The sequence below is a fragment of the Pelodiscus sinensis genome, chromosome 30 (assembly GCF_049634645.1).
Source record: "Pelodiscus sinensis isolate JC-2024 chromosome 30, ASM4963464v1, whole genome shotgun sequence".
Classification (NCBI taxonomy): Eukaryota; Metazoa; Chordata; order Testudines; family Trionychidae; genus Pelodiscus; species Pelodiscus sinensis.
Window position 1 is genome coordinate 13,479,653 of NC_134740.1, and position 21,761 is coordinate 13,501,413.

At 66.3% G+C, this 21,761-nt stretch overlaps 2 protein-coding genes across 5 annotated transcripts in view; both read right to left on the minus strand.

Moving 5' to 3' along the window:
* Positions 1 to 3,676, minus strand: part of LOC102450923 (von Willebrand factor A domain-containing protein 5A-like) — a 25,276-nt gene extending 21,600 nt beyond the window's left edge. Inside the window, exons 1-2 of one of the 3 annotated variants that reach the window (XM_075912281.1) lie at positions 342 to 3,676; positions 1 to 92 (exon numbers count right to left, since the gene is read on the minus strand). The exon at positions 1 to 92 is cut by the window's left edge and continues 91 nt beyond it. The gene's annotated coding sequence lies outside the window, so the exon portion shown is untranslated. The remainder of the gene's footprint in view (positions 93 to 341) is intronic. The other 2 variants (XM_075912284.1, XM_075912282.1) reach the window with 2 other exon arrangements.
* Positions 3,677 to 3,816: 140 nt separating this feature from the next.
* Positions 3,817 to 16,352, minus strand: LOC142821379 (von Willebrand factor A domain-containing protein 5A-like). 2 transcript variants are annotated; one of them, XM_075912285.1, is made up of 18 exons: positions 16,294 to 16,349; positions 14,779 to 14,910; positions 14,464 to 14,666; positions 13,899 to 14,121; positions 13,057 to 13,229; positions 12,264 to 12,378; positions 11,738 to 11,910; positions 11,543 to 11,631; positions 11,128 to 11,272; positions 10,313 to 10,392; positions 9,202 to 9,316; positions 8,936 to 9,100; positions 8,296 to 8,399; positions 7,865 to 8,073; positions 6,992 to 7,312; positions 5,743 to 5,870; positions 5,529 to 5,655; positions 3,817 to 5,116 (listed from the first exon to the last, which is right to left on the minus strand). In XM_075912285.1, the coding sequence occupies exons 2-18, from the start codon at positions 14,816 to 14,818 to the stop codon at positions 5,037 to 5,039; spliced, it is 2,490 nt and encodes an 829-aa protein (XP_075768400.1). In that variant the 5' UTR covers positions 14,819 to 14,910; positions 16,294 to 16,349; the 3' UTR covers positions 3,817 to 5,036. The 2 variants fall into 2 exon arrangements, with proteins under 2 accessions (XP_075768400.1, XP_075768401.1); XM_075912286.1 differs by lacking the exons at positions 3,817 to 5,116; positions 5,529 to 5,655; positions 5,743 to 5,870; ... (3 more) ...; positions 8,936 to 9,100; positions 9,202 to 9,316 and having other exon boundaries at positions 10,309 to 10,392; positions 16,294 to 16,352.
* Between the last annotated feature and the right edge of the window lie 5,409 nt (positions 16,353 to 21,761).

A 21,761-nucleotide genomic window follows, 5' to 3' on the forward strand; every position in this document is an offset into this window, starting at 1 on the left:
CACGAGACCGTCTCTTGTTCTTATTCTTGTGCTGGAGGATTCTTCTATCGTCTTTACTCCCCGTTCCCAGCCCGCCTCGGCATCCGTCGACTCTAAAGGCAAAGGTTAGTCCCTAAGGGGCGTGGCGTGTTTGGCTGGGAGCACAGCTCTCAGGCCGGGTTCCCTCTGATCTCTTCTAAAACTTCTCCTCCCCCCAGAGATGGCCACGGCCCACACCCACGCCCCGTGCCCACGGCCCACGCCCCGTGCCCACGGCCCACGCCCCATTTCGAGGTGGCGTCTTTTAGCGGAATAAGTCGGAATCCCCTCTCGGCAGAACGTGCGTCTCTTTCCTGCCTTACCTGTTCTCAATGGAGCATCTAGACCAGTAACGCTGGATGCCAATGTACAGACACAGGAGTCTCTCGGGGCCTCATTTCTAATGGGGAGTGAAGGACTCCATCGATTTACTCCCAAACGGCGGCCAGCACGGAGAGGCATCCATCACAGTCTCTTCTGAGCACACGATTCCGTCTCTCTGGATGTTTTCCAGGAGGAAACCTTGCGGATGATGGAAGATTCCAGTTTCCCATTTGGGTTCGTGCCGACTCTTCTGATTCCAAACAGGAGTTTTTGCCGTTTCACACATCGGGATCCAGCCCGGGTGGAAACAGAGATGGGAACGCTGGAATCCGTCCGGACATGGATTCTCCGTTTCCCAGCCAGCTCTGCATCCCCTATGCGGGCCGTGCTGAGGAAAGTCCTTAGAAATGGCAATTTCGGTTCCCCAAAGTATCTCGTCCAAGAGGCAGAATTCCCGCCTTGTCGCCAGGTCGGCTTTTTGAGAGATGATCAGTCACGTTGGTTTTAAATTGTGTTTGCAGCGCATTTCCCACAGCTCACCACCACCCTTTGCGCTGAGTGTGTGTGGGGGAGTGTTTTAGGATTGAAACGTTGACTCAATGGGAAACCCAGTCTCTTCTCTCCATCATGCTCCATTTCCTACACACCACCGCACTGTAACCGGACACAGGACTCTGAAATCCCCCTGTGAAGGAAGCTAAGGGCATGCAAATGCCAGATTCATTATGGCTCATTTTTAATTCAGCTCCGTCCCTTCACGGTCAGGCCCGATAGGATGAAAATCCCTTTCAACGAACAACCCTCTAGTAAAATATTCATGAGAATGGTATTTTACACTGTAGGATTTTCCTTCTGTAAGATCATCGGAGAAAACCACACAACTGGCGTGAATCCCGATCGCTTCTATTTTACCTCTAGAGTCATTCAGAGTTACACGAGCTACGGAACTGGATCTGGGTCTCTTTGCGTCTAGCGATAGACACCGATGCAGCTGCAATGTTGCTTTGGTAGATGCAGGAATGGTGTCAATTGTTCTCTAATATTTAGAGCGGAATCACGTTATAGAACTAAAAAGGCCCAAATCCCCCCATTGTTTGCAATTGTCATCCTGCTCCTCATCCTTCAAACGGTTTCAGCCACGTTTTGGCATCAGATGCGCCCTCATTGGAGAAATCCTATTTGGCGAACGTGGTTTTAGAGTAACATTCCCAAAGGGGGTGGAGGGAGAGAAGGAAAGGAAAGGGGAGTAATAGAGCACTAGAACTGGAAGGGACCTTGAGACGTCAGTGAGGCCTGTCCCCTGCCCTCCTGGCAGGACCAAGCACCATCTCGACCAGGGGTGGCCAAGCCAGTTAACAAAGAGAGATGAAACAGAAGCAGAAAAAATGCAAAGAGCTGCACCAGAATTGTTGAGGAAAGAAAAAAAAAAAAAAACATGGAACCCGGCAACCTCAGCAGAATTGTCATGCAAAAAAAAAAAAAAAAAAAAAGAGGCTGCCCCTTTAAGAAAGAAGCTTAGGCTTTTTGGCCATATCCCGTCACCAGCTGCCATCTTGGGATCCATTTTGAATCTCTGCCCCAGTGAACACATGGGAGCCGGGGGCGGGAGGGAGGCAGGGCTGTTTGGGGAATGGGGGGCAGGATCAGCTTCATAAGTCAAATGTGTGGGGAGGAGCTGCAGGCAGCTCGTGAGCTGTGGGTCGGCCACTCCTGGTCTAGCCCATCTCCGGCAGGCGTCTGTCCAACCGGCACTTACATAGCTCCAGAGATGGGGATTCCACAAACTCCCTGGGCAATTTATTCCAGTGTTTCACCATCTCGACAGGCAGGAAGTTTTCCCTAATGTCCAACCTCAACCTCCCTTGCTGCAGTTTAAGCCCATTGCTGCTTGTCCTGTCCTCAGAGGCCAAGGAGAACAAGTTTTCTCCTTCCCCATTATGACACCCTTTTAAATACCTGAAAACAGCTCTCATGTCCCCCCTCAGTCTTCTCTTTTCCAAACTAAACAAACCCAATTCCTTCAACCTTCCCTCCTAGCTCATGTTCTTTAGACCTTTCATCATTCTTGTTGCTTTTCTCTGGACCCTCTCCAATTTCTCTACATCTTTCTCGAAATGTGGTGCCCAGAACTGGACACAATCCTCCAACTGAGATCTAACCAGCACAGAGTAGAGCGGGAGAACGACTCCTCGTGTCTCGCTCACAACACTCCTCTTCATGCATCATAGAGTCATGTTTGCTTTTTTTTTTGGCCACAGCATCACATTGCTGCCTCATATTTAGCTTGACCCACTCTGACCCCTAGATCCCTTTCTGCAGGACTCCTCCCGAGACAGTCACTTCCCGTTTTAAGCGTGTGACATAGATTGTTCCTTCCTAAAAGGAGAACTTTGTATTTCCCTTAGTAAACTTCATGCTATGTTCCTCACAGCACTGATTGCGGGTCGGCACCTCCTAAACTCAAACCTCCAGTCCTCTGAAGAAGTGGGCGGTGCCCACGAAAACTCATGATGCCATCGACATGTTTTGTGAGTCTATAAAGTGCTACCAGACCTTTGTTGTTTTTTAAGTTTATCCTGAACAGACTAACTCAGCTGTCCCCGAGTCTTCCAAACATTTCTCCAGTTTGTCCAGGAGGAGAGGAGAGGAGAGGAGAGGAGAGGAGAGGAGAGGAGAGGAGAGGAGAGGAGAGGAGAGGAGAGGAGAGGAGAGGAGAGGAAGATCCCTTTTTGAACGTTCAAGTAGAGAGAAAAAATCTCTGGAGTCAGCTTACCTTAAGCCAAGGTTGGTGCCGTCTTCACTGTGGGAGGACAACAGGAGCGATTTTCCCCTTAATCCTCGTGGCTGCAAAGAACCCTGACACTGACCACCAACGCACTCAGAATTTGATGTAGTGGGTCTTCCCTAGACCTGCTTAATCGAACATCAGCAGGTCGATCTCCGGCACAGCAAGTGGAGGCGTGGCCTAAGAATAGAACCCCCGATCCTGGAAACAGGAACGCCCCCACTGCTGGGATAAAGTGCTGTAGCTCCCTAAGGACTTGTCTACACTAACGGGCACCGTCGATCTACTTCAGTTACACAAAGAGAGTAGCTGAAGTCAACTTACCACGGCGTTGGGTGTGCAAGAGCGGCAGGGGCTGCTCTCCCGTCCACACCGGCTACTCTCCTCATCTTGGAGGAGAACTGGCACCAATGGGAGCACACGCGGAGATTGATTTATCGCAAGCACGGACAGAGCATGGACAAGGCCTTAGAGTCAATGTGTTCCACCCCCCCTCTGCTCTAAATCAGCCGTCGCGCCCCTAGTGTCCACGCGGTCCTCTCTCCCGCTGTCCTACGTTAGCGCACGTTGATTGACAGTAAAACAGTGACGCCAATTTCTGCCGGATCGGGACCGGGCCACGCAACAGATTTACATACAGAAATGAAGCAGATTTGAGTCAGAAGGGTCACAACAGGAAACTCGTAAAGTTTTCTTGATGCAAATCTTGTTCTGTATTTTATTAATGATCTGGATGAGGGGACAGATTGCACCCTCAGCAAGTGTGCGGAGGACACTAAGCTGGGGGGAGAGGTAGATACGCTGGAGGGCAGGGAGGGGGTCCAGAGTGAACTAGACAGATTAGAGGATTGGGTCACAAGAAATCAGATGAGGTTCAACAAGGACAAGTGCAGAGTCCTGCCCTTGGGACGGAAGAATCCCAAGTATTGGTACAGGCTGGGGACCGACTGGCTAAGCTGCAGGTTGGTGGAAAAGGCTCCTGGGGATTGCAATGGGTGAGAAGCTGAAGATGAGTCTAGAGGGGGCCCAGAACTGGACACAACACTCCAGCTGTGGCCTCTCCAGTGCTGAATAAAGAGGACTATTCACTTCTCTAGATCTGCTGGCAACGCTCCTCCTAATTTACCCCAATATGCCATCAGCCTTCATGGCTACAAGGGCATCCTGTGGATTATTTCATACAGTATAACGGCTCTCCTGCCTGGCACTGAAATGCGGCTACCTCTGGGGTGAAGCATGAAGACTAGTGACACAGGGAACTCTCCCCGGCACAGCTGTCTCAGTGGGGCTATACGGGGACTCTTTAGTCCTTTGGAAAAACAAAAAGAAATTTGAGACTTCGGGGCCGTTACTCCCACGGACGCCCCATGACTCGGGTGGAAGCGGCGGCTGTCAGGGCGGGGGTTACAGAACCGGGGGTCAGGGCTGTGGGGGTGATGTTAGGATGCATTCAGATGCTCCGTCGGGTACAATTGCATTAAGTCACAGGATTCTAGCAGGAGGAGCATGATTCATAATTAAAAAGGCACAAAATCATGGGAAAGCTGCGGCGACAGGCGATGTGGGGAATAAATGCCCTCAATATATGTAGAGGGTCTACATCTGAAGCAAGTAACAGACGGGACTTTCAGTCTATTGAGTCTGAAAGTCGAGCCACCGAAGCCAAGCCCGTGGTGCTGTCTAGTGACACCACTAATCATGCTAAATCGAAAGAGAGGAGAGGCTACAGCCAGTGGGCTCCTCTTCTGTCAGCAGGAGGCAGAGGCACCCACGTTGGTGGCAGCGGTGGGATCCCAGCTGAGGGTTATATGTAAGCTAGGCCCAGGCTGGCTAAGTGGATCTGCACCAAGAGCCCCCTGCTGGCCTTTGGACTCTCAGTGGGGGGCTGGGTACAGAGATCCCGGGGGACTCAGAGCCCGAAGACGGCAGGGCCAACGCTGCAGCCCAGCAGGGTATTTGCGGCTTCCAGGCACTTCGTCAGCTGGGGCCCTGCAACAAGAGAAGGGTCAGGGGGGCAGACACAGGCCTGGGGCATGGGGTGGGTGGGGGCAAAAGGGCAGAGACCTCACAGCATGGGGGGGCCTGACATGGGGGGAGGGGAACTAGCAGGGCTGCGGTGGGGGGGGAAGGGGAGAGGGGAGACAAATGCCTCAGGAAATGGGATTGGGATGGGAGCAGAGGGCTGGACTGGAGGGCGCTGGGGGGGTTGAGTGGAGGGGGGCCATGGGGCAGAGGTCGGGGCTGGGCTGTAGGCCCGGGGATCTGGAACTCTCAGGGATGGGGGCCCTGGCTCTTTGGGGACTGGGCTGTGGAGCCCCGTGGGGCAGGGGGGATCTCAGAAGGGGCTGGGCTGTGGGGCAGAGGAGGGACCCAACCCCCCGACCACCCAGCCGCCCCTCACCTGCTTGGTCCCGCACCCAGCCCACAGCTTTGGCCTCCAGCAGCTCCCACTCGTCACTCTGCCCCGCGGCCCGGCCGTGCAGCCAGACCACGGCCAGCACCGTGGCCCAGACGCCGGGGGCCACGTCCTGCGGGGGGAGGGGAGAGAGACAGTCTGAGACAGGGCGGGTCTGGGGACCTCCCTGCCCCCCATCTCTCCCCTCCCCCGCACTCACCTCACTGGGCATCCTCCCCCTGGCGTCGGTCTCGCTCACCCCCAGTGCGGCGGCCAGCGGGGGCCCCAGGTCCCAGGAGCCATCGGCGTTCTGCAGGGACACCAGCCTCAGCAGGGGAGAAGCTTGCTCTGAGGAGAGACGGGGGGAGATGGAGCTGGGACGTGAGTATATAACAATGACACGGACACTGTGACCCTCTGCGTGTCCTTAACTCTGTCCGTCCATGGGCGTCCTTAACTCTGTCCGTCCATGGGCGTCCTTAACTCTGTCCGTCCACGGGCGTCCTTAACTCTGTCCGTCCATGGGCATCCTTAACTCTGTCCCATTCCTGGGCATCCTTCACCTCCTGCTCTGAGCCCTTAATGCCCCGGTCACGGGCATCCGTCCTGTGGTTCTCTGCACCACTGACCCCTCCATGGTCACCCTTAACTCTGCCCCTTCCTTCACCCATAGAAAGACAATATTCAGAGTTAGGCACCCAACTGCCTTCAACCCCTGTGACTCTCCTAGCCCCAGCCATTAATCTCACAATCCCGGGGTGATTCTCAAACAGAATCTGACCTCAGGACCATCCTCCACTTCAACCTGCAAGGGACGCCTGCATGGAAGGAAAGACACGAGCATCCAAGGGAGTGAGGGCGATGGGATGGAACACCATCCATATGGCGTCATAGCTACGCATGCGCCAGGGTCACGGGGCAGAGTTAAGGTGATCTGGACTGCAGTAACTAGCCAAATCCAGGCTTTAAGGGGAGCTTTCACTTCCAGATTTCGGCCTTTCACGGGCTTCTTCGATGATGACCCAAAATTGTGCTCACAATGATGTGCCCCAGAATTCACGCAGACCCACATCCGAGCGCCGGCCCCGCTCCTCAGGGCGGTTAGGCTGGGAAAGTTCACCCTGGTCTCTTTCAGGGAAAACAACTCGGCCCCATTTCTGTTCCGAACGAGCGACTGATCCCCCCTCCCTCCCCGCTACCCACACGACCCTCCGACCCCGTTAGCCGCCCCGATACCAACTCCCACCCCACAACCCAGCTTCACCCAGCATCTGCCAGGGAGTTTCCTTCCTCCGAGACGTTTTGCTGCCAGACCAGGGCTGTGACACACCAGCCTCCCGCGGCGCCACAGAGCGGTTTGGGGCCAGGCGTTTCCCTGGGTATCGAGGTCGTTCGTGACGGGCCCGTCTGTCCCCGCGCCGAGGACGCGCCCGCGTTGGGACGGCCAAGCCAGGCCCGGCTCCACTCACCATTGGCGGGACCCGTGTCCAAGATGCACTCGGACCCCCTGAAGGCCACGTTGCCGTCCGTGGCCATGCTGCCCAACGCCTGCTTCCGGGCCTTGAACTGAAGGGGGGAGCCACACGGAGGCGGGGGAGGGGGGGCGCTGCAGCCGAAGGCCACGGGGGGACCATGGCTCCCTGGCATCGCTGCGCCGAACGCCTGATTCCGGCCCATAAGCTGACAGTCAAACGGAGCCGGGGGAGAGGGGGCGCTGCCGAAACGGCGGCTCACTGGCATCGCTGCGCCGAACGCCATGAACGCACTGCCTGCCCTGAGCTGCCTGCCACCTGGGGGGCAGAGGGAGAGGGGGCCATGCCAGGACGGGAAATCCGCCTCCACGCAGGCACCACCGGGGCCCTACCCCCATTCGTCCCCCGCACCCTGCCCCCTCCCTCCCCAGAGTCCTGCCCCCCACATCCCGGGCGCTCTAGACCCACTGCCCCCCAGCCGGGACCCACCCCGCCGGTCCCAGGTGCTGGGCCCCATGGAAGGATGCAGGATGCTCAGGTGGCGGGGATGGGCAGCCCACGTGTCTGTCTGTCCATCCTTCCCTGGGTCCCTCTGTCTGGGGGGCAGCAAAGGCCGTCTGTCCTGCTGGGAGCAGCCACGCCCCCGTCCCATCCTGCCAGGGCCTGCCCCTCTCCACCGCCCCACCGACGAGGGTCTGGGGTTGTCCCGCGGCAGGGAGAGAGGCAAAAGGAGGTGACCTCAGAACCCAGACACCCCCCCCATGTTTCTGGATCCCTCCCCCTACTGGGATCCCCCCAGAATTCCCTCCCCCCCACATCTCACCCCCCACGTGCTGGGTCCCCCCCGTGCCGGGCCCCCCGCGGGGTTACCTGCCAGCGGGACGTCCCGCCTCAGCAGCGGCCCCTGCACCAGCTGCCCCTGCGCCGCCTCCACCCCCACGTAGGCCGTGAGGGAGCAGACGACGCCCGAGCTCAGACTGGCCTCCAGCGCCCGGCGCCGGGCCTCCTCCGCCCCCGCGCTCACGGCCCCCTCCAGCTCCAGCAGCAGGGCCTTGGCCGCCAGCCGGTGAACGGGCAGCCTGGGCGGGAGAGAGGCAGGGTGAGCCCGGACGCCTGGGTCCAGTCTCACGGGGGTGGGGGTGGGGGATGGGGGGGCAGCAGAGAGGGACCAGGCTCCTGCATAGGGCAGCGGCGTTCAGTGGTCACAGCAGGGGGGTAGGACTCCGGCTTGTCCCTGGGGCCGGGCCCCTCCTGGCTCGGTGCGACTGAGCGGGGGGGACCGGGTGGGAGGACCCAGCTACCTGTCTCCAGCCTGCGGCTGCAGGGGGAACGGCAGCGTCTCCTTGTAGCTCTGCTCCTGGATGCGGTACTGCAGCGTCACGCCCCCCACGGCTGCGCCTGGGGGCTGCAGGCAGGGGAAGGGTCAGAGTCTCTGTGCGGGGGGGGGAGGGAAGATGCCTGGGGACCCCTCCCCCAATGCAATTTACAGGACAAAGCCGTAAAAGTGTCTGCTTAACTCAGGGAGTCACATATGCAGCCCAAGAGCCATCATTAGGGGTCAGAGTTAACAATTCCTCTTGGCATCACTGTAGTTGGGGCAACCCCCTGTGCCTTCGCCATTGTTAGGGGCCAGAGTGAACAGATCCCATGAAGCCCAACAGGGCTAATTTAGCACAGAGACGCCCCGTCCTGTGTGTGTTGTTAGGGGCCAGAATGAACAGTTTCCATTGACATCAATGGGGCTGGGTAGCACAGACTCCACCGCCCCCCCCCCCCCCAGCCATTACTAGGAGCCAGAGTGTACAATCCCCATTGACGTCAATGGGGCTGGGTAGAGCAGATCCCACCTCCCCGATAACTCTGGCCCCTAGTGATGGGTATCGCCCAGGCGGGAGTTCTCACGGCCCTGGGGGTGCCCCGGACGGGGCCTGGTGCTCTCACCTGGGGCTGCCCACGGAGCTGGGCGTAGACCAGGCACCGCTGCCCGGAGAAGATCACCTCGGGGGCCGGGCCCAGCAGCGCCGCCTCCATCCCGGGGGGCAGGTCCCAGCTCAGCGCGACGCCGCTCACGGCCGGCTGCAGGGCCCGCTTCAGAGACTGCAGCGCCTGGGGGGACACCGCACGGGGAGCCGGACGCCTGGCTCCTCTCCCGGCTCGGGGGGGAGGGGCTCTGGGGGGGCCGGGAGCCCGCACCCCTGGGGTCTCACCTTGGGCTGCATGCGGTCCTGGCCTGTGATGAACTCGGCGCTGCCCCCCCCGGCCCGGGCGACGCCTTTGATCAGGGCCGTGGAGGCGCCTTCCCCGATGCCGAAGGAGAAGCACCTGCCGGGGGCGGAGCCTGGGGTCAGTGACAGGAGGGGGCGGGGCTGTGCCGCGGGGGAGGGGCCGGGCTGCCAGGGCTGAGGGGCAAGGCGAGAGGAAACATTGGGGCGATACTGGAGCCGGGGGGGGGGGTATCTCCGACCCCTTTGGGTATCGTCGGGGGCGCTCTGCATCCAGCCCCCCAAACCCATTGTGGGGACCCTGGGAAACCCCCAGAATCAGCAGACCCCCCCCACACTGCCACCTGTATTTTCAGGTCCCCTGTGATGTAGTTGCACCTGCCTGGCTCCTGGGGTCATCGTGCGCCGCTGCACCAGGCACAACAGGCGCAGAACTCCAGTTCCCGCAGAACGGGGGCCATGGCCCGGTGGGGACAGAGACGCCGCCTGCCCGGCTGGATCCCCCTTCTCGTGGGGGCAGCAGGGGCATGTGGGGGGCCCAGCTCTGGCCTGGGCCGAGGCCGGGCAGGGTTGTCAGGACTCCACGTTCCCTGGCGGGACAGTGACGGGTCCGGGGGGAGCTAACGGTGCCAGGGATGCCGACGTCTGGGCCAGAGGTGGGAGGGATGGGGCTGAGCTCTAGGGGTTATGGTGTCCCTGCACCCTGCCCCCAGCATCCCATCGCCTGCCCCTCAGCTCAGGAGACACAGACAAGAGGGGCCAAGGGGATTATCGGGGGGGCCTGGTGATGGAAAACGGGGCGACCCGGCCCCCTCCACATGGCGTTGCTAGGGAGGAGTTTGGGGGAAAGGCTGGAACGGGGGCAGGGTGGGGACAGGAAGACGGGGGAGTGAGGGACGGGGTTGGGAGGAGGATCCCAGGCCCCGCGCCACCCTAGGGACGGGACGGGACGGCCAGCAGCTTGGGGCGTCCGCGAGGAGACCAGAACTCTCAGCCGAGCGCCAGGCACCGGGACAGCGGGGCCGGAGGCTGCTGAGGGGGCAGGGTTGAGGGGGGCAGGGTATGGAGGACGCTCGGGTGCTGGGGACCCCGTTACCTGTGGGACCCCCGGTGACGCTGCACCTCGTCGATGACATTCTGGGTGTTACACACCTCCCCATCCGTGAACACGAACAGCTGGGGGAGAGAGAGTGTCAGAGCTGGGGGCACCCCCTGGAAACACCTCCTCCCCTGGGAACCAGAGAGCCTGCCCCTTCCCCACCTCCCAGACACCCCCAAGCCCTCACTCCACCCCCCAGAGAGCCCAGCCCTGTCGCCCCTCCCAGCGACCTCCTGGCGGGGAAGCCGAGTCCCACGCTGAAGAAGAATTTCCCCCAATTGTTTCCAACCAGCCAAAGGATCCTGAAAGGGACCTGGCATTTCTGGGCCCTTGGGGGCCCCCTGGGGCAGGAGAGACCCCATTTCCCAAAGCCCTTTTGGGCAGACCTGGGAGAGCCCCGGGAACCAGCCAGCACCAGCCCCCCCCTCCCAGCCAGCGCCCCGGGACGCATCTTCCCTGCCTGACGCGGGGGTTAGCGCCGCTGCGCCCGGCACAACTTGCGCGTGGTGCCCAGACCGCCCCTGCCCTCCTTTCGGCCTGAGACCCCAGCCCCCACCTGTCCCCTCTCTCCAGACCCTGGAGGCTCCAACCCGTTGGAGGGCGCACGGGACCCTGCCGGGAGCTGCCCGTGTCTCCCCCACACCCGCCCTGCCCCCCGGCTGCATGTGGCCCCCGTGATCCCAGCCAGGTCTGACGAGGTTCAGCCCCGGCCCCGACCCTCGGGGCCCAGCCCGGCTGGAACCCCCCACCCGCCCAGCAGAGGCCCCCGGCCTGGCCCCCCTCCTGCCCCAGGCTCCCTGCAGCCCCCAGACCTGGCGCGGGTGCCCGTCCTGGCAGGGGCTGCGGTAAATGGCTCGTAGCGGCTCCAGGATCTCGGTGCCCCCCAGGTCGGCGCGGAGCTGCTGGACACGCTGCAGAGACTCAGCCATGGTCTGCTGGGTGTACTCCACGCTCTGCCTGCGGGGGACGGTGGGCTGGGGGTCAGGGAGGGACTGACAGACAGGGACACGCCCCCCCGCCGAGACCCGCCCCCGTCCCATGGATGCCAGAACCCCGCATAGCCCTGCCCCCAGCCCAGGGACACCCCGACCCCCACCCAGCCCCTGGCCCACAGACACTCTGACCCCCAACCAGCCCTGCCCCCAGCCCAGCAACACTGTGACCCAACCCAGACAGCCCTCGCCCCCCCGCAAGCAACCCACAGACTCGTCCCCACCCCCGACTCACGGGTAGAAGGACTCGAAGCGAGACCCAAAGCCGTAGATGTTGAAGTAACAGCCCAGGGGCAAACTCTTCAGCAGCAGGACCAGGGTCTCCTGGGGACGGACAGACGGACAGAGTCACCCCGGGCCCAGCCAGCCGGGGCTGCTCCCTGGGGCGGCCCCACGGGCCCATCGAGCGCGGCCTCGGGCCTGGCGGTACCTTGGCGCTGTCGATGCGCAGGGGGGAGTCGGCGCGGGCGTCCATGGCGCCCTGCATGCTGCCGGAGCGATCCAGCAGGAAGACGAACTCGCCGGCCGCACTCCGGCCCGGCCCCGCCTCCGGCAGGTTGGGCAGCAGGGTCACCATCACAGCTGGGTCGCCCATCAGCGAGCCTGGTGTGTGGGGGAGTGGGGAGCGGATCCAAATGGGGCGGGTGTAGGGTGAGGCCTGTGAAAGCCCCTAGTTCCCCCCCACACAGGTCCCTCACAGCCCCGAGCACCCCCAACTGCCCCCAAGGCCCCACCTCTCTCCCCTAGGTCTCCCATGGCTCCCAGCATCCTCTGGCCACCCTCCCACCTCCATCCGCAGCCCCAATCCACCGCCTCCCCTGCCTTAGATCCTTCGGTCCCCCAGTTGTCCCTAACCATCCCCTTAATCCCACCGCACCCACCAGCACCTCTCTGCACCGGAGAACCGCAGCCTCCCCTGCCCAGGGAACGCGGGGTTCAGGGCCGCCCCCACACACCTGGCTCGGCTCCAGGCAGCCCAGCCTCCAGCACCGCGCTGGGCTTGTGCGGCTCCGTGTAATACACCAGCAGCTCCACATCCCGGTCCCAGGGTGGCTGCTCGGCCAGCGACACCTGGGGGGCGAGGGGAGGGGGACAAACACAATCAGCTCCCCATGGCCTCTGGGGGCAGGGTCCTGATGGCTCTCACGCCCGGCCCGGGGCCAAACTGAGCCCATCCCTGGGCCCCCAGAGGAGGGAAGGGGAGAGGGGAAAACAGCCCCCAGGACATCGCGGGAACTGGGCCCTTCTGGGGAGAAAACAGCCAAGTTCTGAACTTTTTTGGCTCCTTCCCATTGGGGGAAACAGTTTCCTAAATGGGGGGTTGAGTTCCCCCTTACAAAGGGCAGTTTCCGTGGGGATCATATGGGAGCAGGGAGACTGGGCGCCCCCCCAGCTTTTTCGTCCACTGAAAGGAGAGGAGCCCCCAGCGAACAAGGGAAACTGAGGCTAGGATTTCAGCTCCACAGGCTGTTCTCAGCCCTGGACTTTTTCCCCTCAGGGAAAGGGGGAAATTCTCCAGATCTGTGTGTGATCCTCGTCCACCCCCCCGCTTCTGGGGCCCACCCCACTTCCCTGCCCCACATCTCCCCCTGCCTTCCCTGAGGAGACGCCCAGAGGGTCTCCTGGAACCTGCCACCTCAGCATCGCCACAAGCCCCTTCACTGCCCCTCCACCCCCCGATGTCCAGATCCCGGTATTTCTGCCCCCCACCGGCCGGTCCCTGTCCTGGGGCCCCCCGCGAGCCCCTACCTGGGCGCTGCTCTGGTCCCCGCCCGGGTAGCTCAGGGGGGTGAGGGAGCAGTTGGAGACCACGCGCTCCACGCCGTGGGGCGACTCCAGCGTGACGCTCAGGCTCAGCGTGTAGGGCAGCTCCCCCGGGGGGGCCCGCGGGACCCCCTGGATGACGTCCTCGCCCGCCCAGCCTGCAGGGGGAGACGCGGGGGTCAGGGCGGGGGAGGGCAGGCGATTGGGGGATGGGAGGCTGGGTCAATGGGGGGATATTGGGGGCTGGGGGAAACACCGGACAGTGGAGGAAGCCCGGGGCGGTGAGGGCATAACAAAAGGATGACAGGGCTGTGGGGGGCACAGCAGACGCCGGGGGGAGGTTATGGGGCTAGGAGACTCTAAGGGGCGTTTTCCCCGTGGGGTACAGGGTGGGACTGGGGGTCTTGGGGAGCTGAGACTCACCTTGCAGGGACAGGGGAGAAGGGGCACTGGCATTTGGGGGGTGCGTGGAGCTGGGGGTTTGCAGATGGTCCCTGGTGTAGCTGAGCCTACAGGGGCTGCAAGGTCTTATGGGAATCCCGGGGGAGCAGAGCAGAGATATGGGGCACAGGGTGCTCACAATGGGGCATAAGGAGGGAGGGCCACTCACCCTGGGGGGCACGGCAGGGGAGGGGCACTCACCCTGGGGGGCACGGCGGGGGAGGGGGGACTCACCCTGGGGTGCACGGCGGGGGAGGGGGGGGACTCACCCTGGGGGGTGCGGCGGGGGAGGGGGCACGGCGGAGGAGGGGCATTCACCCTGGGGGGCACGGTGGGGGAGGGGGCACTCACCCTGGGGTGCGCGGCGGGGGAGGGGAGGGACTCACCCTGGGGGGCGTAGCGGGGGCGCAGCACGATGGGCAGCACGAAGCGGGCGGCGCCGTCGGGCTCCCGCGGCAGCTCGCAGACGTAGCGCAGGGTCAGCGCCGCCTCCGCGCCGGGGGGCAGGTTCCCCAGGGAGCAGCTGAACACGTCGCCCCCGGCCCCGGCCTCCTCCAGCAGGAACGAGGTCTGGCCCCCCGCCAGCGCGTCCCCGTACAGCTCCCGCGCCTGCCGGAGACACCGTCACCCGATAGCCCCTCCCCCGCCCGCTCCCGCGCCTGCCGGGCACACCGTCACCCGATAGCCCCTCCCCCGCCCGCTCCCGCGCCCGCTGGAGATACCGTCACCCGATAGCCCCTCCCCCGCCCGCTCCCGCGCCCGCTGGAGATACCGTCACCCGATAGCCCCTCCCCCGCCCGCTCCCGCGCCCGCCGGAGACACCGTCACCCGATAGCCCCTCCCCCGCCCGCTCCCGCGCCCGCTGGAGACACCGTCACCTGATAGCCCCTCCCCCGCCCGCTCCCGCGCCCGCCGGAGACACCGTCACTCCTTTGCCCCTCCCCCCGGTACCTGTTCCTTCTCGCGGAGCTGGGCCTCCACGCGGGTGCCCCCCAGCAGGGCCTGGAAGGCGTAGACGGCCGCCTGGGCGTCCAGGGGGAAGACGAAGACGGTTTCCACCGGCCCCGTCTCCTCGTTCCGGTAGCGCAGCTCGCAGGCCACGTCCGCCACGAAGCCGCGGAGCAGCAGGGCCACCGAGCCGCTGCGCAGGGGCACTGGGGAGAGGGGGGTCAGCCACGGGCCCCACGGACCCCCACTGGCCCCGGGGGAGGGGTCTCGGCCACATGGCCCCGCCCACCCACAGCTCCGCCCCCAGCCCTGACTCACCCGGCTCCTTGGTGCTGGTCAGGAGGCCGTAGGCCGACATCTCGCCTGGGGGGCGGGGTCTGTGGGGCAGGGGGGGGCGGCCCACGGTGCCAGGGGATTTGCATCTCGCTTCTCTTTGTGTGAACCGTTTCCCTGCGGACAATTATCCCCACGTCACCCAGGGGCGCTGAGCTCTGCCCTGCCCCCCAGCTCACCTGGGTTGGGCAGCTGGGGGCGGGGGGAGCATCTACGGGTAACAGCCACAGGGGTGGGCGTCACACGGCCAGGAGCGAACCGCGATTCCCAGTCAATGGGGCCTTTGCCTTGGCCCCCTGCTCAGATCCTGGGCGCTTGCGAGTACAACACCCGGGCCTGCGGCAGGGAGTCCCGCAGGTTCATCGCGGCCCCGCCCAGCCTCAGCCCCTCTCCCTGCCCAGCCCCGCCCAGCCGCAGGGAGTCCCGCAGGTTCATCGCGGCCCCGCCCAGCCTCAGCCCCTCTCCCTGCCCAGCCCCGCCCAGCCGCAGGGAGTCCCGCAGGTTCACCACAGCCCCGCCCAGCCTCAGCTCTTCTCCCTGCCCAGTGCCACCCCAGCCGCAGGGAGTCCCGCAGGTTCACCACAGCCCCGCCCAGCCTCAGCCCCTCTCCCTGCCCAGCCCGCCCAGCCGCAGGGAGTCCCGCAGGTTCACCACAGCCCCGCCCAGCCTCAGCCCCTCTCCCTGCCCAGCCCCGCCCAGCCGCAGGGAGTCCCGCAGGTTCACCACAGCCCCGCCCAGCCTCAGCTCTTCTCCCTGCCTAGCGCCGCCCAGCCGCAGGGAGTCCCGCAGGTTCACCACAGCCCCGCCCAGCCTCAGCTCTTCTCCCTGCCCAGTGCCACCCAGCCGCAGGGAGTCCCGCAGGTTCACCACAGCCCCGCCCAGCCTCAGCTCTTCTCCCTGCCTAGCCCTGCCCAGCCGCAGGGAGTCCCGCAGGTTCACCACAGCCCCGCCCAGCCTCAGCCCCTCTCCCTGCCCAGCGCCGCCCAGCCGCAGGGAGTCCCGCAGGTTCACCACAGCCCCGCCCAGCAGCAGGGAGTCCCGCAGGTTCACCGCGGCCCCGCCCAGCCTCAGCCCCTCTCCCTGCCCAGCCCCGCCCGGCCGCAGGGAGTCCCGCAGGTTCACCACAGCCCCGCCCAGCCGCAGGGAATCCCGCAGGTTCACCACAGCCCCGCCCAGCCGCAGGGAATCCCGCAGGTTCACCACAGCCCCGCCCAGCCTCAGCCCCTCTCCCTGCCCAGCGCCGCCCAGCCGCAGGGAGTCCCGCAGGTTCTAGGCCCAGCCGACGGCGGTGGCTCCCCGCAGCTCCCGTGGGGCGAGGCCGGGGCCGGGAAGGTGGAACCGGTGGGGCCTGGAGAGACCCCCCCTAGGGCCCCCCCCTCCCGCCGACACTTCCCAGAGCGGGGAGACCCCCGGGCAGGCGGGGGCCACGGGCGGAGCAAAGGGCACGGGGGGGGGGGGAGTCAGGCCGGGGGGGGGGTCTCCCCGCGCGGGGGCCGGTACCTGCACGGACCCTCTGGGCAGATTGAAAAGCGAAAGTGACTTTCCCGTCCGGCCCCGCCCCCTTCCCAGCCAGGGAGCGTCAGCAAACTCCCCCCCCCCCCCCACGCAGGCAGGGAGCGTCAGCAAACTCCCCCCCCCCCACGCAGCCAGGGAGCGTCTGCAAACTCCCCCCCCCACGCAGGCAGGGAGCGTCTGCAAACTCCCCCCCCCCACGCAGGCAGGGAGCGTCTGCAAACTCCCCCCCCCCCACGCAGGCAGGGAGCGTCTGCAAACTCCCCCCCCCCCCACGCAGGCAGGGAGCGTCTGCAAACTCCCCCCCCCACGCAGGCAGGGAGCGTCTGCAAACTCCCCCCCCCCCCACGCAGGCAGGGAGCGTCTGCAAACTCCCCCCCCCCACGCAGGCAGGGAGCGTCTGCAAACTCCCCCCCCCCCCCCCCCCACGCAGCCAGGGAGCGTCTGCAAACTCCCCCCCCGCAGCCAGGTAGCGTTTGCAAACTCCCCCCCAGCACGCAGCCAGGGAGCGTCTGCAAACTCCCCCACCCCCCAGCCAGGGAGCGTCTGCAAACTCCCCCCCCCCCCCCCGCAGCCAGGAGCGTCTGCAAACTCCCCCCCCCCCAGCCAGGGAGCGTCTGCAAACTCCCCCACCCCACGCAGCCAGGGAGCAGACTCGGGGGGGGCGGAGGGGGGGGTTTCGCCGGGCGCTTGGACACCGGGCCAGGGCTGGGGGCGAGCTGGGGGCTGGATTTTGGCAGCTGTTGGGGCAGGAGATTCATGGCGGGTCCCCCAGCCCCGGTGGAACCCCCCCCCCAGCCCGTTACTGCCCCGGTACGCGGCTCCCCAGGGCTGCGGGGAGAGCAAGGAGCCCTGCCTGCCCGCTCTAACCACTCCCCCCCACTGCCCTCCGAGAGCCAGGGCGGCAGGAGCAGGCACCGGCTTCCCCCGCATCCCTGGTGTGTGTGTGGGGGGGGAGTTTGCAGACGCTCCCTGGGGCGGAGTGGGGGGGGGGGAGGGGGGAGTTTCCAGTCTCTCCCTGGCTGGGAAGGGGGCGGGGCCAGAGGGGAAAATCATTTTGCTTTTCTCTTCTGCCCAGAGGGTCCGTGCAAGTGTCGCCCCCCCCCCAGGTACCGCCCCCTCCTGCCCCCCCTCCCCGGCCTGCTCCTCCCCCTCTTGCATCGCCCCCCCCCCCCGCAGGTACCGCCCCCTCCTGCCCCCCCTCCCCGGCCTGCTCCTCCCCCTCTTGCATCGCCCCCCCAGGTACCCGCCCCCTCCTGCCCCTCCTCCCCGGCCTGCTCCTCCCCCTCTTGTATCGCCCCCCAGCTACCGCCCCCTCCTGCCCCTCCTCCCCGGCCTGCTCCTCCCCCTCTTGCATCGCCCCCCCAGCTACCGCCCCCTCCTGCCCCTCCTCCCCGGCCTGCTCCTCCCCCTCTTGCATCGCCCCCCCAGCTACCGCCCCCTCCTGCCCCTCCTCCCCGGCCTGCTCCTCCCCCTCTTGCATCGCCCCCCCAGGTACCGCCCCCTCCTGCCCCTCCTCCCCGGGCCTGCTCCTCCCCCTCTTGCATCGCCCCCCCAGGTACCGCCCCCTCCTGCCCCTCCTCCCCGGCCTGCTCCTCCCCCTCTTGCATCGCCCCCCCCAGGTACCGCCCCCCCTCCTGCCCCTCCTCCCCGGCCTGCTCCTCCCCCTCTTGCACCGCCCCCCCCAGGTACCGCCCCCTCCTGCCCCTCCTCCCCGGCCTGCTCCTCCCCCTCTTGCACCGCCCCCCCCAGGTACCGCCCCCTCCTGCCCCTCCTCCCCGGCCTGCTCCTCCCCCTCTTGCATCGCCCCCCCCCAGGTACCGCCCTCTCCTGCCCCTCCTCCCCGGCCTGCTCCTCCCCCTCTTGCACCGCCCCCCCCAGGTACCGCCCCCTCCTGCCCCTCCTCCCCGGCCTGCTCCTCCCCCTCTTGCACCGCCCCCCCCAGGTACCGCCCCCTCCTGCCCCTCCTCCCCGGCCTGCTCCTCCCCCTCTTGCACCGCCCCCCCCGGGTACCGACCCCTCCTGCCCCTCCTCCCCGGCCTGCTCCTCCCCCTCTTGCACCGCCCCCCCCAGGTACCGCCCCCTCCTGCCCCTCCTCCCCGGCCTGCTCCTCCCCCTCTTGCACCGCCCCCCCCGGGTACCGCCCCCTCCTGCCCCTCCTCCCCGGCCTGCTCCTCCCCCTCTTGCACCGCCCCCCCCCAGGTACCGCCCCCTCCTGCCCCTCCTCCCCGGCCTGCTCCTCCCCCTCTTGCACCGCCCCCCCCGGGTACCGCCCCCTCCTGCCCCTCCTCCCCGGCCTGCTCCTCCCCCTCTTGCACCGCCCCCCCCCAGGTACCGCCCCCTCCTGCCCCTCCTCCCCGGCCTGCTCCTCCCCCTCTTGCATCGCCCCCCCCAGGTACCGCCCCCTCCTGCCCCTCCTCCCCGGCCTGCTCCTCCCCCTCTTGCATCGCCCCCCCCCAGGTACCGCCCTCTCCTGCCCCTCCTCCCCGGCCTGCTCCTCCTCCTCTTACACTGCCCCCCCAGGTACCGCCCCCTCCTGCCCCTCCTCCCCGGGCCTGCTCCTCCCCCTCTTGCACCGCCCCCCCCGGGTACCGACCCCTCCTGCCCCTCCTCCCCGGCCTGCTCCTCCCCCTCTTGCATCGCCCCCCCCAGGTACCCGCCCCCTCCTGCCCCTCCTCCCCGGCCTGCTCCTCCCCCTCTTGCACCGCCCCCCCCGGGTACCGACCCCTCCTGCCCCTCCTCCCCGGCCTGCTCCTCCCCCTCTTGCATCGCCCCCCCCAGGTACCGCCCCCTCCTGCCCCTCCTCCCCGGCCTGCTCCTCCCCCTCTTGCACCGCCCCCCCCGGGTACCGACCCCTCCTGCCCCTCCTCCCCGGCCTGCTCCTCCCCCTCTTGCACCGCCCCCCCCAGGTACCGCCCCCTCCTGCCCCTCCTCCCCGGCCTGCTCCTCCCCCTCTTGCACCGCCCCCCCCGGGTACCGCCCCCTCCTGCCCCTCCTCCCCGGCCTGCTCCTCCCCCTCTTGCACCGCCCCCCCCCAGGTACCGCCCCCTCCTGCCCCTCCTCCCCGGCCTGCTCCTCCCCCTCTTGCACCGCCCCCCCCGGGTACCGCCCCCTCCTGCCCCTCCTCCCCGGCCTGCTCCTCCCCCTCTTGCACCGCCCCCCCCCAGGTACCGCCCCCTCCTGCCCCTCCTCCCCGGCCTGCTCCTCCCCCTCTTGCATCGCCCCCCCCAGGTACCGCCCCCTCCTGCCCCTCCTCCCCGGCCTGCTCCTCCCCCTCTTGCATCGCCCCCCCCCAGGTACCGCCCTCTCCTGCCCCTCCTCCCCGGCCTGCTCCTCCTCCTCTTACACTGCCCCCCCAGGTACCGCCCCCTCCTGCCCCTCCTCCCCGGGCCTGCTCCTCCCCCTCTTGCACCGCCCCCCCCGGGTACCGACCCCTCCTGCCCCTCCTCCCCGGCCTGCTCCTCCCCCTCTTGCATCGCCCCCCCCAGGTACCGCCCCCTCCTGCCCCTCCTCCCCGGCCTGCTCCTCCCCCTCTTGCACCGCCCCCCCCGGGTACCGACCCCTCCTGCCCCTCCTCCCCGGCCTGCTCCTCCCCCTCTTGCATCGCCCCCCCCAGGTACCGCCCCCTCCTGCCCCTCCTCCCCGGCCTGCTCCTCCCCCTCTTGCACCGCCCCCCCCGGGTACCGACCCCTCCTGCCCCTCCTCCCCGGCCTGCTCCTCCCCCTCTTGCACCGCCCCCCCCGGGTACCGCCCCCTCCTGCCCCTCCTCCCCGGCCTGCTCCTCCCCCTCTTGCATCGCCCTCCATTCCTCCCCCCCCCCCGTCCTTCTCCCCGCCACGGCCTTTTCCTCCCCCCACGGCACCCGCCTGCCGGGGCCGGGAAGGATCTGGGGATCTCCCTACTGGGGGGCAGGGGTCGCGTTCCCGGCCCCGACCTCGCCCCATGGGAGCTGCGGGGAGCCGAGCCCGACAGCAGCCACCGCCCTGAGCTGGGCCCGGGAACCTGCGGGACTCCCTGCCGCTGGGCCGGGCTGGGCGCCTGCAGGGGCAGGACAGGGAGGGGGGCTGAGACTGGGGGGCGTGGTGAACCTGCGGGACTCCCTGCCACTGGGCCGGGCTGGGCGCCTGCAGGGGCAGGACAGGGAGGGGGGCTGAGACTGGCGGGGGCGTGGTGAACCTGCGGGACTCCCTGCCGCTGGGCCGGGCTGGGCGCCTGCAGGGGCAGGACAGGGAGGGGGGCTGAGACTGGTGGGGCCGTGGTGAACCTGCGGGACTCCCTGCCGCTGGGCCGGGCTGGGCGCCTGCAGGGGCAGGACAGGGAGGGGGGCTGAGACTGGCGGGGCCGTGGTGAACCTGCGGGACTCCCTGCTGCTGGGCCGGGCTGGGCGCCTGCAGGGGCAGGACAGGGAGGGGGGCTGAGACTGGCGGGGCCGTGGTGAACCTGCGGGACTCCCTGCCGCAGGCTCTGCTGTTGTACTCACAAGCGCTGGCGGGGATCTTTGCAGGGGGAGAAGGCAAAATGCCCCATTGATTGGTAATACACATAGAGCAACCCAACCGCTCCTAGAGGTGTGACACACGCACACTCACACTCACACTCACACACACTCACACACACACACACGCACACGCACACGCACACGCACACTCACACGCACACTCACACTCATACTCACACTCACACGCTACCTCTCCTGGTTGTTCCCAGTAGCTGCTCCCCCCACCTGCAGAGGCCAGGGGAGTCGGGGGCGAGGGGCGATCCGGATCAGCTGCCCCCATGTGGACAAGACGCAACCCAGTGTCCCCGTGCGAGGTGCCGCACGTGGCCAGGGTTCCCCCTTGCCTGCGGCTCCGCAGCGTGCGAGTCCTCGTGCGAGGGGCCGTGTGCCGTCCTATGGGCCGGCGTCTCACCGTGGCCATGTCCCCCGCTACGGGGGCCCCCAAAGCAGGTGCTGGCTGCCGTGGGTCCAGGCTTCTATCCGTGGGCCTGAGTCCTAGGCCCCACTGATTTTCTCCTTGCACAAGGATCTGGCCTCCAGCCCGTGCAAGTGCCCGGAGGGGGCCGGCCTCGCGTGCCTGCTGCATTCACACCCCCTTCACGCCCCGGGCTGGGACGCTCAAGGGGGCGCAAACCCCACAGGACGCCGCTCAGAGCCCTTGGGGCGAAGTGCCGATAAAAACGGCTCATGCCGAGAGGAGCAAGATGTGAATCCCCTGGCAGAGTGGGGGGCCGGGCGGGGGGCACCCTGGGTACGTTGGTCCCGTGGGCCTGATGTCTCCTCCCTACCCCCCGCCCCGCAGATCCCGCCCCCCAGCCGAGACGTCGGCCTCCGGCCTCCTGAGCAGCACCAAGGAGCCGGGTGAGCCAGGGTGAGTCCCCATCCCCCGCCCGCACGGTGAGTCCCCCGTGCCCCTCATCACGAGTGCCCCTCCCCTGCCACCCCCCCATGGTGTGTG